This window comes from Carlito syrichta, unplaced genomic scaffold (assembly GCF_000164805.1).
Source record: "Carlito syrichta isolate Samal-C Ts95f unplaced genomic scaffold, Tarsius_syrichta-2.0.1 Scaffold147091, whole genome shotgun sequence".
NCBI classification, from domain to species: Eukaryota; Metazoa; Chordata; class Mammalia; order Primates; family Tarsiidae; genus Carlito; species Carlito syrichta.
In genome coordinates, this window is record NW_007091187.1 from 61,314 (window position 1) to 76,534 (window position 15,221).

Genomic DNA, 15,221 nt, shown 5'->3' on the forward strand with positions numbered 1-15,221 from the left:
GTTTCTTTGTTAGCACTTTAACAAATTATAATGGTCGGACTGATAACTGATCTAATCTGGAGTAGTGACATTTAAGATGTCTGTAACAGTTGTAATGCTTATGAAAATATCTGTGATTTCTGACCAAGGTGCAGTACTGCTAATGCCACTGTGATTTGTTGTCTACATTCATAATAGAAGGAAATGCGTAATGTCAGTTATAGGTTAGTGAAGATAAAATGTAATTGTTTTCCTGTCTATGTTTGTGGATGCCCTGAATTCTCTCTGGTGGATATCTTGGGGTCTGTGAACCCTGGGTACTCTGTGAAGCTAATCCCTAGAGACCATCCAGGTAAAAGGAAAGGATCAGACCCATGTTATACACTTACCTTCTCTGGGTTCATATGAGCAGGACATTGAGATCAAGGAAGCTGATTCATTCTGTTGCTCTCCACTCCTTCCTTGGAGACTCCCCCAAAGGAGAGTCCTCAACTCCATCAGTTTGGTGCTTTGAGCTCACTGATCTATTATACCCCTGAGAAAAGCTGTTAGCCATGCTTTTACTGGGTTTGAGTTGAACTGTTGTCAGAGATGTGATTCTTATTTACTCCACAACCTCTCAACCTACTATTCCTCTTTATTTGCTTGAAAGAGATCCTGGCTTTTAAAGCAGGGCTCATAACTCTTAACAGTTGAGAAATATGCACTATGATGCATTGAGTAGAGGGAGAAGGGAAAAAACTCTTTTGTATTCCATCAAAAGATACTCTTTCCAAAGTAGTTGTTTTAATATGTGGAAACATTTTCTAAGTGGTTGCTTCTTTCTTCTGTACCTCCCTTAAACAAAGAGCTAAGTCAGCTTGTAAAGATATATAAGACATATGGAGAGAATATAAAGTTGAAGATGAGATTTCTGGGAATTGATCTTGAGGAAATAAGAATGTGGGCCACGTTAAGCCATTAAGATGTTTACACAGTGGTCTTGTTGAGGTGCAAAATCAGAAACTGGTCAAATGTTTAAAAAATTGGTTAAATCAACACTGGTACACATGTAGTAAAAAACCAGGGATCACTAAAAATGCAGTAGAAATACATTTGTTGACATTCAACATTTTCTTAATTATATACATTAAGTGAAAACATGAAAATTATAACACTGCTGCCCAGTATGAACCCATACTGGGAGTTGCAAGGAAAGGGGAGGTTGTATTGTATGGTTTCATTGTGGTGTCTGTGGCTCTGTGCTGATTTCTACCATCTTCCTTTGACTCATCTATTTGCCTTAACTATAGTTTCTAATTTTTTTGAAGTTTATATTACTGAGGTAATTTTTCAATAAGAGTTTCCATTCTTATTTTTATTTTAAAAGAAAAGAATGAGAAAAAGAGGTACAGGGTTAGCAAAGGAAGAGGCATAAAAATGGAGCCAAAAGTGAGCACAGAACAAAAATTCCTCATCTCCGATGAGGTTCATATACTTGCCTGAGGTGGACTACCTGCTCGTCTCTCAGTTTTTAGCAGCCAAACTCAAGAGGGAAACCTAATCATTTAAAACTGTTCAAGACCAGGCACAATGACTCATGCTCATAATCCCAGCACTTTGGGAGGCTGAGGTGGGAGGATTTCTTGAGCCCAGGAGTTAGATATCAGCCTGGACAACAATGAGACCTTGTCTCTACAGAAAATCAAAAAATTAGCCAGTCATGGTGGTACACGCCTATAGTCCCAGCTACTCAGGAGGCTGAGGTTGGAAGGATCACCTGAGTTCAGGAGGTCGAGGCTATGATGAGCTATGATCATGCCTCAGCACTCTAGTCTGGGTAACACAGTGAAACCTCGCTCAAGAAACAAAACAAAGCAACTATTCAGAGTCTATGGCAAACGCAAATCAGTAGCTCAGGAGGGCAACCTCTTCTAGTGTAAAACTTGAAAATATATGCAGTACGTAGGAGAAGAAGAAGGGGGTCACAAGTTGATTTGATTTCTTAGCCTTTACTTCCTTGCCCCCTCCCCCTCTAACATGAGGGTGAAAATGATGTGTTTTAACTTCTAACAAAGTTTTCATGTTGCATAAAGAAGAAATAAGGACAGTGGGAGTTGGGTGCCATTTTAGCACAAATAATTGAAGGAAGTGGGTATCTCTGTATTGCATCACATGTATGTACATGCATATTTATGATAACTAGAGATGGGCAGACTTCTCATATTCTCTTGATTCATCAATAATTGTCTGAGGAAGAACTGGGATTATGTAAAGTCCTAAAGAAGCACAAGGGATAAAAGAAGTAGAGACATTTCAGACCCTTCAGGCCCTTTGAGCTGACCCCTTACTAAATAATTTGGGACCTGTCCTTTAGTTTTGACCAGGGGTTCCTAGCCTGTGAATGATGCAGGATGAAGTACACAATTTTACAGGTCCTTTCAGCTGTAAAGTCCTGCCATTCCAGACCTCTTCCTTATATTCATTAGTCCTGCTTCTATATAGACCTTGTTGAAGATACTACAGAATCAATCCTTTCCTGAATTTCTTCCAGAAAATTGTATTCTGCCCCCTAAGTTTTTTATAGTGATGGAGTATAGCTCAGTGTTTTGTTCATTTCCATGTACATTGTTCTGATCTAGGGGCTTGGAATATGATAGGGAACAAGACAGAATCACTGTACTTAGAGTTTACATTCTCATTGTTGAGAGGAAGACAAACAAGGAACCAAATTAAGAACATCATTTCAGATGTTGTTAGCTACCATAAAGCAAAGAAAACAGGATGGGCATGGTGACTCGCACCTGCAGTCCCAGCACTTTGGGATGCAAAGGCAGGAGGATTGCTTGAGTCCCAGGAGTTCCAGACCAGCCTAGACAGCATAGTCAGACCTCATCTCTACAGAAAAATTTAAAAAGTCGTTGTGATGGAGCATGCCTGTAGTCCCAGCTACTTGGGAGGCTGAAGCAGAAGGATTGCCTGAGCCCAGGAGGCTGAAGCTTCAGTGAGCCATGATCATGCTACTGCACTCCAGTCTGAGCAACAGAGTGAGACTCTGACTCAAAAAGAAAAGAAAAGAAAAGAAAAAAAACAGGGCCAGGGAGTGACTAGTAGTGTTGGTCACAGGATCCATTAGACTGAGGAGGTTGCACTGAAGTTGAGACTTGAATGATGGAGAGATCTGGGAGAAGAACATTTCAAGCAGAGGAAACAGCTAGAGCAAAGGATGAGGGGTGAGGACAGGAGTTTGGTGTGTTAGAGTGACAAGAGAGCTGGTGTGGCTGAGCAGCATGCTGTGGCTGATGACATGGCCAGACCTGGGCTGGCGGTCCCCTTGTGTAGGCCACCCCATGGAGTTCTGGGTATCGTCTCAATACAGTGGAAGACACTGGAGGGCATTAAGAGGAGAGATGATGTGAACTGATGTATACTTTAAGAAGTTCACTTTGGCTACTGGTTGGAGAATAGACATCAGAGGAATAAGATAGGAATCAGGAGTCCAGTTACTTGAGAGGATCACATATCAGGCCTAGGACTGACAGGAGGAAAATCATTTCAAATCATTTGGCCTACATTGCTCCCTTCTGTAAATGGTACTGTGGTGATCTAATCCATGTATTTAAATGAACAGAAGTAGGTTCATTTTTGATTCTTTGTTCAGGTGTTTGAAAGCAAACTCTTTCTGGTCTATTGGCACAGTTTCTTGGGTTGAATGAAATGAAGGTAGTCATTTTTTTTTTAATATAAAGAATATTTATGATACAAATGAATGGATCTTCTCATTTTTCAGTCCTGGCGAACAGTCCCGGCTAACAGTCCCTAAAATTTAAAATGTCTTTATACCTCAATATTTTCATTCTATATGTAAAAATAGATTGTAAAGTATTTGTCCTTTTTGTGGTATGAATATTTAATCATGCCATTTTTACAAAACTGGTTAAATAGAATGTATTTAAAAGTATGTATTTTATGTCTTTCAAAACTTCAGATGCTGCCTTTGGCAAGAGAAAAGGAAAGTTTCTTTCCCCTCTGATAACTGAACTAACATGAGGGCTGAAGTGTGCAGCACACCCATGAAATCCTAGACAGCTGTGCCAGATCCCACTCCTTTGCTAAGACTGAGCTGAGTGACAGGGGACTTTAATTAGAGCAGCTTTTAGAAGGAATGGTAAAATGAAAAAAAAAAAGTGCATTTGGCTGGGTTGGCCCAACTTGTGTTTTCTGATGTGCCTCTAATTAAATCATCACTGTTCCTTTCCTCAGGGATCAACGAGCAAGGGCTGTACCGAATTGTGGGGGTCAACTCCAGAGTGCAGAAGTTACTGAGTGTCCTGATGGGTGAGTGCTACAGTGGTTCTGCTGGCAGGTTCCTGGGGAGGCCCACTCTGAAAAGTCCCCCGGGCAGTGAAGTGGGACTGCTTCTGGAGAATGACTCGGGGGTGTTCAGGAGCTAACATCCAGAAACCAAACATCCCATTCGCCAGTTGTCATGGCTGTGGGCACTGCTGGGAAAAGTTCTAGTAGGACTGGACAAAACTAAAAATGCTAGGCCCAAGGCATCACATCCTCTGTCTGTAGACTTGGTGTTGCTAGTCCAAGTGGTGCTGAGTCACTTATGTGACCACCACACACCCTACTCTGTCTTTAATAGCTCATGACTCCTTCTGGCCTCTTTTGGGACAGGTATTTAGTGGGACACACCCAATGCCCAAGGAAAGGCATCATTCTATCCTGCAGAGGACCTCAGAGTTCATGTTTCTATTACTGAGCGGTGTCATGTAACTCCCAGATAAAATGTATATATGTAGATAAATCTTCTTATCCTTTTTGCTTCTAGATTTCAACCGAGTATCTGTCACTTGAGCAGCAGAACCTCCTTTACTGCTGCATGATATAAATATAAAACCACTATCTCTAAATGTACGATATTTGAATAAAAAACCAAGGAGCCAAATTTGCTTAGGCTGCAGATTTCCTGTATTTTTAGATATGAATGCAGCCAGCCTCAGTGAGTCACATGGATCTAAATGGCAAACAGATCAAATTTCACAGATGGGTGGCTTTATTCATCTTCATGGAAGCCCAGCCGTGCGCCTGAGGAGATAGACTATCACTTGGGATCCCAGTGTGGTGTTCTGGGCAGGGACAGTTTTCTTGTTAGTAGTTGTAATTTCTTTTGCCATGTAAAGAAAGCTTTTTTCTCATGTTGATCAGAATGACTCTTATGTATCTCTGTTTGACAGAGCCATTCACCTTTAGTGGGCAAAATCCTGTTGTATTATCAATTATTGTGAGATCTGTTATTTGAAACTATAATTATTTGGGAGTATCTGCTTTTTGGTTTTATGGTTTTTTAAACGTTAAACATTGGGAGATAGTTGTAGATATACATGCAGATATGTGAGAAATAATACATAGAGATCTCATTGTACCCTTTACCCAGTTTCCTCTGTCGATAACCTCTTGAAAAACTGTATTTCAATATCACAACCAGAATTTGACATTGACATGGTCAAGGTGCAGAATGTTTCTATCTCCACAGGCATTCCTTGGGATGCCCCACAGTCATCTGCCACACTTCCACCTTACATCTCATCCCAAACCCCTGGTAACTGGTAGTCTGTTCTTCATTTCTGTAATTTTGTCATTTCAAGATTGTTGTGTAAATGGAATTATGCAATACATAACTTTTTGGAATTGGCTTTGTTTTTCAGTCAGCATAATTCCCTCAGGACTTATTCAAGTTGTTCGGGTGTCATCAGTTGGCTCTTTGTTATTGTCAAGTGGTATTGCATTGTATGGATGTTGCATACTTTGTGGAACCATTCATCCATTGAAGGACATCTGAGTTGTTTTCCAGTTTGAGGCTATTATGAATAAAGCTGCTATAAATATTTGTGTACAGGTTTCTGTGTGAACATACATTTGTTCCTCTTGGATAATTGCCCAAGTGTGCAATTGCTGCACTGTACGGTTGTATAGTTAATTTTTTAGAAATTTAATGTAAGGAAGAATTAAGTGCCTAATAGTAGGTATCAATCATTAGTTGCTCACTGGGACAGATTGTCCATGCTAGAGATTAAGCTTTAGAAGGAGCCAGTTCTTTTCTACAAAGAGTCTTGCCTGATAAGGTGAAATATGTATGTATGTGACAGCTGTCATGAAAACTATGATATTAGTGCTTAATATAAGCTGGGACTGAAAGGTTGAATAGTGAAGGAGAGATTAATTTAGACTCAGGAAGTATTATGAGCCATGGCATGATGGGGGCAGGGGACAGAAATCAGGATTGATTATGGTGGCTATCGCAGAGGGTCTTGATTCTGTGACTATTATTATTTTAATATTTGAATAAACTACTTGAGGCTGTAATAGGAATGTTAAAGCTGAAAAGCCTAAGGTAGTCTCATTTATTGAGGAATTTATATTATTTTGCTAAGGAGTTTGGTTTTTTTATTTTGTAGGAAGTAAGAAACTCTTAAAGGTTCTAAGTAATGGGGTTATTCATTACCCTTTTTTACACACAAAAATGTCAAGAAGACAATTCAGAATAGTTTATAGGGAAAAAAGCATTTATTTACTGACAACTGGTAAATCTAAGATGGTAGACTATCATGAGGGTCACTCCAGTGACATCTTTACTTTTGCTGAAGCCTTTTCTCCTTCTAGCTTCTCATTATCTGTGACCTCTGCTAATCCTGCTGTTGTCTTTGTTCTCTGTGGGAGCGTCCCAGACAGGTTCAGCCTCAGTGGTCCTTGGAGCCTGTGGTTGCTAAGAAGAGTGTATGCGTCTTGACAGTGTTGGTAGAAGGCTGCAGTGAGGACTTTGATTGGCCAGTATGGGGCCATTCACATAATTTGTTTCTCAATCTTCAGCCAATTACATGGTCCACGGTAGATGGATCCAGATGGCCTGGATCTTGTGCCTGTCTCTAGGAATGTGAGTTAAGGGGTGGAGGCATGGAAGTGAAGATAGGGTTAGTTCATAGAACCCGGTGGACTGAGCAGACTATTAATAGGATAGTGAAAGAGTGCTTTCCTGAAATAATGACAGCTGGTAGATTAAAATATATGTGTGTGTGTGTGTCTAAAACAAGTGTAACAAGGTCAGATTCTAGCTCTAGGAGGATAACCCTGGCTGCCATGTGGAAGGTCATTGAAAGACCTGGTGGAACAAGACTATTGCATTAGATTGGGCAAGGCGTACTCTATCAAGGGGTGAATCAAATAGATACACTGAGGTCAGGAAAAAAGGACAGGCTCAAAATCATTGTAGAGAGAGAAAACCAACAGGACTTTGTACCACCTGGATGTGGGGGAGCAGAAGGGATAGAGAAATTTCAAAGATGACAGATTATTATGTAAGATGACACTGATGAAAAGAAAAATGACATTTTAGATTGCTTTGCTAATCTAAAAAAGAACCACTTTAGCTTGGTTGTGCTAAGCAAAAGAGTGGTTATGAAAGGATCTCGTTTTGTCACTTCTTTTAGTGGCGCTCAAACAAAATACTTGTCTTATTCTCTTCCTAAGTTATCCTAGGGATAGAAAAAATAATCTTGAACATCTGAGAAATGTCATGAAAAAGTAATAACTAGCAGCTGAAAGTCACAAGGCTAGCTGCCTCTGGTAGGAAGACATTACGGATAGACTGGAATCCAATCTGAGTTCCAACCAGAACTGCGAGATCTAATCAGAAGTTTAGAATGGTATTTGTGATTCTCTCTCCCAGTGAAGTTACAACTTAAAACTCACAACAGAGGAATCACGAGGGCTCCAGGGCTAGAAGGAAAGCTCCGACTCCTTTCTCTTTTGTGAATATGCTCACAACGTCATCAGTTCTTGGTACTAGAACTGTCTGGGTTAGCCAGAAGTGCAAAATAAGTATGACTTCTGTGGGGCTGAGTGTGAACCTTTTATTCACTATTCCTTTATTGTACATTTATTGGATGTCCTATTATGTGCCAGGCAATGGTAAGATTTGGTTATTTATCCGAGGCTCTCAAAAGTGGAATAGTATGTTTTGATTATTGAAAGTATGGCTTAGAATAAGTAAAACCAGAGACGACTTTTGATTACTTTGAGTTTTTTTTTGTTCTTAATACATTGGATTATATTAGGTTGGAAGAGGAATATAAGAACCAGTGCTTTGAGAATGTTTTCTTTTTACTGATTAGGATTCCTTTAAAAAGCTTGCTAGAATTCCTCATAGCAAGTGTGCTGTGGCTTTGTGCTAGTGTTCTATCAAGAGCTACCCTTGATCCCTTCTTCCTAGCAACAGAGGTCATTAGTCTTTGGAGAACGAAAAGGACTCACAAAGACTGGCAGATTCCTAGAAATATAATGCCTTCTGTATGTATAATTGGGTTTTCACCCTGAATACTAAATAAAGATAAATCTTTCCAAATTTTAGTCCAAATTTTAAATATATACTATATAATTCAGCTATATGCTTGTTCAGGACATATCTGTCTGCCTCTATATATTTTAAATAACTTTTTTTCTGGCAAAAGTTATGGGTAGTCATTGTAGAAAATTTGGAGAAATACCAAAAGCAGAAGAAAAAAGTTCTGCAGACTAGAATTAACCTTTATCAACCATTTTGTTATATTGTATCAGACTGCTTTATTATATTATCACCTTTTAAATTTAGCATAGTATATTAAATATAACAATATAATAATATGTTTATAAAATTACACTCACAGTGCATATATTACAGGCTTTTTAATGGGCTTATTCATGTAACACTGTGGAGTGTCTATTTAAGTTCTTCTAGCACGTGATTTTCTAGCCACATATTGCATAGTTATGATATGCTATAGCTTTTTTTTTTTTCTGAGTTGGAGTCTCACTCTGTCGCCTGGAGTGCAGTGGCCGCTCCCGGCCACCGCAGCCTCGACCTGCTGGGCTCCGGTGATCCTTCCGCCTCAGCCTTCCAAGGCGCTGGAACTACAAGCGCGCGCTACCACACCCGTCTAATTTTTTTTTTTTAATTTATTGTAGAGATGAGGTCTCACCAAGTTGCCCAGGCAGGTCTCGAACCCACGAGCTCAGGCAATTCACTCACCTCAGACTCCCAAGGCATGGGATTACAGGCTGAGCCACCGAGCCCGGCTTGCTATAGCTTTTTAATCAGTCCTTTATTCGTGGCTGATTCTAGGATGATTGCAATTCTTCATCATTCCAAAAAGCACTAGGTGAATATCCCCATAGGGCAGGATAGTAGAGATTAAGAGCACACATTTTGGAGTCAGACAAGCTGCAGTTCCACTGCTTATGTGTTTGACTTAGACAAATGATGTACACTGGTCTAGTCTTCTATCTTCCCATCTGTAATAATGCCCCTGCCTCCATAATAATGTGAGGATGAAATGAAAAGATGTCTGTGGGTTGCTGAGGCCAGAACCTTCACATGTCAAATACAAAAGTGTTAGTAGTTATAATTTTTAATTTTATATTCATCCTCAATTATTTTCTTAGGTTTTCTTTTAAGATGTTGGATTGCTGGGTCAAGGTGTGTATATGTTTTCAAGGCTCTTAATTGATATTCCCAAGTTTGCTGTTGGCAAAGTCTGAGGAGAGTATCCCACACCCCACATTTTTGTCATGTTGTGTATTACTTTTTTACAAATAAATTATAAACATTTGAAAAATGTAACTCCTTTTTATTTATTTTGCATTTCTGTACTTTTGGGTGAGGCTAGACTTTTTTTGCATGTTTATTGCAAATTGATACTTATTTTGTGAATTGCCTGTTTGTGTTTTTAGCCTCCTTTTTTATTAGTGTGTTCATCTTTTTATTACAAGACTTTTATAGCTCTGAAGGTTATGTTATCAGCTTTTTTGTTCAGGTTATTATTTGTCTTGAATGCTATTTATAGTGCTTTTGTCATTGTTGTCTTATAAATGTTTTAACTTTTATGAAGTCCAGTATATCATGTATTTTTCCTAAATGAATTATACCTTAAAACATCCTCCTCATTCCAGGATTACAAAAACCTTTTGTTTTTCTTAAAACCTATAATCATTCTTTTTATACATATTGGTGCCCATGGAAGGAGTTTTACACATTTTTTTCCTGAAGGCAGACAAATCCCTTTTCTGTTTGTTTTTCTGCAGTTCTCAATCTCTTATGCACAATCTCATTCTTCGCCTTTTTAATGTTTGTTTTTCTCCTGATTCTTTGTGTCCTCGCAAGAATTCTCAACCTTGTCCCTCATATTCATTTCACTCATTTAAATTTCTGTTGGGTTTATTATTATTATTATTATTTTACTGTTTGTAATGCAAATTTTAATTTTGTCATTGAATTTTCCAGCGTCTTTACTGTCTTTACTTACTTAGTTCTTTTTATTTCTACCTTTCAGATATACCCTCTATTATTTCAGTCTGCTTCTTGTTTTACTTTGGTGTCTTATTTTATAGCATCCACATTTTTCAAAATTTTATTTGTATTACAGAGCAAGTGTCTTCCGAATTATTTTTCAGAGTTCTTTAGTCTCTATATTTTTTGCCAACAAATATTTTATAAGGTTTTATATCTTCTGTTTAATCAAAACTGAACACAGAGAAGTTTGTAAATCTTTGCTATTAACCTCACTGTGGATAGTCTCCTTGTTCTGCTATTTTCCTGAATCCTGTAAGAATCATTATCTTATATGATGATTGGAGGGCTATTGTACATGGTTTTGACAACTTTCTGGAATTCTTAAATCTTCCATTTAGTGTGGACCCAGGAGCCAGAATAAATAGTCATGGTTCCCGGGAAAGTGGAGTTTATTCCTGGTGATCTGAAGCGTGGTGTGGTACTTGCCTTGCCACTCTCATGTTTCTTCTCAGACTTTCTCACTCCTGAATCCACTTGCCTTGATATAAAGGGACACCCCCCACTCTCCCCCGCAATCCCCACCATCCCCTAGTCAAATAATTTCACAGCCTGAGTTATAATCTCAGGATAACCCTGTCTTCTCCAGAAGGCAGCCTCCATCCATGTGTGTGCTGGTTTGGTGTTGGGGGAGGACAGTGTGGATCCTCCCTCCCCAGGTGGCTTATACTGTGCTTTTGGGTGTTCCCCATGTGGGTTTTCCTCAGGACTTCATCTGATCTTTGCCTGGTGGATGTTCTGTGACAGGAGAATGTTGACTGAGAGCTTAGTTTTCTGTACTGTAGAAATTTGTGCTCCTTTTTTTGTGTGTGTGCTTTTATTAGTGTTTTATCAGGGTGGGGAATGACTGCAAGTTCAGCATTGCTATTTTTCTCATCTTATCCTATAACTTTTCTCCCTGTCTCCCTCTTTTTTTTTTTTTTTTAACAATATTTAGAGCAAAGTTAGTACAACAGAGGACACAAGGAATGTATTATATAGCATTGCCTTAAAGCACAGGATTGCAGTAGCATGCCTCACTCACTTATCACCGATCTAGCCATGAACTTCCTTCCTTACTCTGGGACCTTGAACATCTGTGGGTTTTTTTTTTTCTGTGCTCCTCGTTTCCCACATCTCTTCACAGAGTAGCATAAATAAAGGTAATCAATGACTTCTATTTCAATAAATCCACTAATAATAGATATTTTTCATGACTTCTGAAACCTAAAGGCTTACATGGCAATAAGTGGAAACAGCCCCGGACTTTGAAGACTTCTGCCTGCTGGAAGCAGGGAACCATGCAAAGAGCAAACTTCGGACTTTACTTAACCAGGAAAGGGGAGCAGACAAATGATGACAGGACCAGGAGATGATAGACTATTTGGATGGAGGATTGATTACTCTGGGAGCTAGGGATGAGGCTACTTACCACAATCCTGAGTTACCAGAGAAAGTAGACCACAGATGGAAGCTCACTTTCCTCTGCTCCAGCCCCCACCACCTTTGCCTGTTGGGATGCTTTAGGCAGGTGCTCCTGAGACTGGGACTCGAGCCAGTAAGAGCTTTTGGATCTCAAACAGAAATGGCTAGGGGTGCTCTGGATTTTTAGGCACTAGATATAGGAAGAAACTAAGATTTTTAGGATTTAACTTATAAAGTTAAACATATTTACCATATGACCCACTCCTAAGTATTTTTACCTACTCCCTCTCTCAGATACTTGCCCAAGATGAACAAAACAAAGACCCGTATGCAAATATTTATAGCAGCTTTATTCATAACAGCCAACGTTGGGAACAACCCAAATGTTCAACTAGTAAGTGGATAAACCATTTATGGCATATCCATAACATTTGATACTACTCAATAATACAAAGATTAGACATTAGGAAAATCACATTTACTGGTACATGTAGCAACATGGATGGATTTCAGAAGTATTAAGCTATGTGAAAGTACAACATTGGCAGAGCCTGGAGGGAGAGGGAGAGGACTGAGTATAAAGGAGCCCGAGAGAATTTTTCTGAGTGATGGAAGTTGTCTATGTCTTGATTGTAGTGGTGGTTACATAACTATATATTTGTCAAAAATCACGGAACTGTACACTTTAAGAAGGGTGAATATACCTCAATAAACAACTTTAAAAACACATTCACACACAGGAGAGAGTTCTCAGCCTTTTTCCTCATTAAAAAAAATGCAAATTAAAACAATGAGATAACTATTTTTTTTTTTTTTACTCTATCCAATTTGCTAACCTCAAAATGTTTGGTTATGCATTGCTGTCAAGAATGTGAGAAGTCACTCTTAAACCTCTGAGGGCTATCTGAGGAACAGCTTTCAAGGAATGTGTATACCTTTGTCTCAGAAATTCCACTTTTAGGAATTGTTTACGGGTAAGCCATGTACAAGAAAACAGTAGTTTATCATTTTTTATCATGACCCAAACGAGGGATGAACCTTAATTTCAGTTATTGGGGGCATTAAATTAATTATAGTACACTTATACTATGAAGTAGATATATCTATGTGCTGATATGGAAACCTTTCTTAAGATACTATTAAATGATAATAGCATATACAGAATGACATGTATAGTGTGCTTCCATTTGTATTTTTAAAAAGGTGTATTATTCAAATATGTGCTTGTATGTACATAGACTGCTAGAGATAGGATACAAACCAAAAAAACTAGTATTAGCAGTTGCCTTTACCAGAGGAAAAACTTACCTTTTAATGTATGTTTATTTGTTTTCTTCAAATTCTTTGTTAAAAATGCATATATTGCCTTCTTAGATAAAAAGAAAAAAAGAATTTGCATATAGTATAATGTGTTACTGGGAAATTTAGGAGCACATCATGTCCTAATTGTGTCCTCCAGAATGTCCTTCACTGTCTTTGTTAGCAACACAATAGTGAACTAGATGATTCTTGGGACTGATCCAGTGTGACATTTCTAAGGCCATCTCCCCTTATAATCACTTCTTCTAGTCTGTGTCTCCTGATTTTCTGATTTCATGTGGTAGTAGGTTGAGGAGGAAATATGTTCATTCCACTTTATCTACGTGGTACCTTGTTTGCACAGTGGACTGCTCCTCCAGTTCAGGACTGTTTTACTAAGAACCAGTGGTCAAGTGATGTGGTGGAGGGAAATGTTTTGAGTTCTAAAGAAAAGCATAAGTGATGTCTCTACAAAGTATTTAGATGCCACCAGGAGGCTTCTGGGCATGAGGGGAGTATCAGGAGGGAGGTGTGGAAATGGGCAGCACTTTCTACAAATGGGGTAGCTGGAAGGCTGTCTTTGATTTAGTTTGGATATTAAATGAATTAAAATGGATGTGCTGGAGTTGTGAGCCTTGCCTCATCGGTGCTATAAAAAGCCCTTTAGCCCGACTGTAATTTGACTCTCCTCTCTGAAATGTTACACAATATTCCTATGGTTACAGAACCCGAATAAGTGGAAGCTAATCATTAGTTTGCTAAATGTGGTTCACGGAACAGTTCACAGCTCCCAGACCTGCCAACTGCTGCTTGTTTAGTTTCATGTTCACTCTTCTTGGGTAGAAGTTGGTTTGTTTCTCAGAATAATGTACAGTAACATTTGTCTCACATCCAGGAACCAAGCAGAATGGCGTGTGTCCATGTGTCTTGGGATGCGGAGGGAAAAAGGTCATGTTAAGCAAAGTTTTTTGTTACATACACTTCTGCAGGAAGAAACTACCCAGGGAGTGTGAGTTGATGAAGAAAGGAAAGAATTAAAACTGCAGAGGTTTTGAATATTAGGAAAATCACATTTTGTGAACTTTTCAAAAATTTGTGGTGCTAGAACTCTATGGGACTTACCATCCTGTGGCCCCAGAAAAAAAATTATGCTCTGCAGATTCGTTCTTAATGTATTTCATGTGACAATAAAGACTTCATTATTGCCCAGGGTCAGCTGCAAACATCACACAGGTGTTCTGCCTTTAGGAGTCACACAGATTCTGAGTTGGGACCTTACCTTTCTCATCTTCCAATGGTGTCAGGGGAACATACTAGAGCAGTAGGTGCCAGCCGATCTGTGTCCTTCCCTGGGGACTACAGGCTAAATCCTTAAGCCATCCATGAGTACTTGGTCTCCTCTTACTAGGATGAAAGTGGGTTCCTTCCCAGTAAATAGAGCACGTATTGTGCCTCTCGTGACTCATTCTCCTTTTCCAGCTGAAAGGCTGTTGGTTCTGCAGGAGGAACCTCTTTCTTAGTTGTCCCAGAATTATTCTTGGAGACTGTCCAGAAGGAGACAATCCAGTGGCTGGCTCTGATTACCTGGTATATCATTTAGATCTCTTTGCATTGTAAAAAAACAGGAAACCTGACCTAAACTGGCTTAAGGGGGAAAAAGGAATTTATTGGCCCACGTGACCAAGAAGGCATGACCAGATACAAGGGCTCAAAACCCGCTATATGTGTTTCTCTCATGTCTGGGTTTGTTTGACTCACTTTCAGGATCTAAATGGTAGCCTCTGGTGGTTAAATAACCTCCCAGGTGCAAGTCCAGTCAACAATAAATACCGTTTGCCATGTCTCCTGGAAAAGCCCTGAAGTGCACTCCCATTGAACTGGCTTGGGTCTGGGTCATCTCTCAACCAGTCCCTGGGTCCAGAAAGATATTATGCTGTTGATCAGTCTGCCCTGAATCTCGTTCCTCACTTCTGGAAGAAGTAAGAAAAGAACAGCTCTCCAAATGAAAATGAGGCACTGCTTGGGAAAATAAGTGAATCGGAGCTGGTAGGCAAATAGCTAGGCTTTAGCCAGTGTGAGGAAGCTGGGTTGTACTTAACTGTGCTGAAAGACTCCACTCCTGTCAGTTGGTGTGTTAACCTCAGGGGCAAAATGGGGTTCTATTAACAATTCA

General features: G+C 39.3%; 1 protein-coding gene across 1 annotated transcript in view; it reads left to right on the top strand.

The window, feature by feature from the left end:
- Window positions 1-15,221, top strand: part of ARHGAP26 (Rho GTPase activating protein 26) — a 198,339-nt gene that overhangs the window by 28,149 nt on the left and 154,969 nt on the right. The window contains exon 5 of the mRNA XM_021708767.1: window positions 4,222-4,296. Within this exon, the coding sequence (XP_021564442.1) occupies window positions 4,293-4,296 (4 nt within the window). The 5' untranslated portion in view covers window positions 4,222-4,292. The remainder of the gene's footprint in view (window positions 1-4,221; window positions 4,297-15,221) is intronic.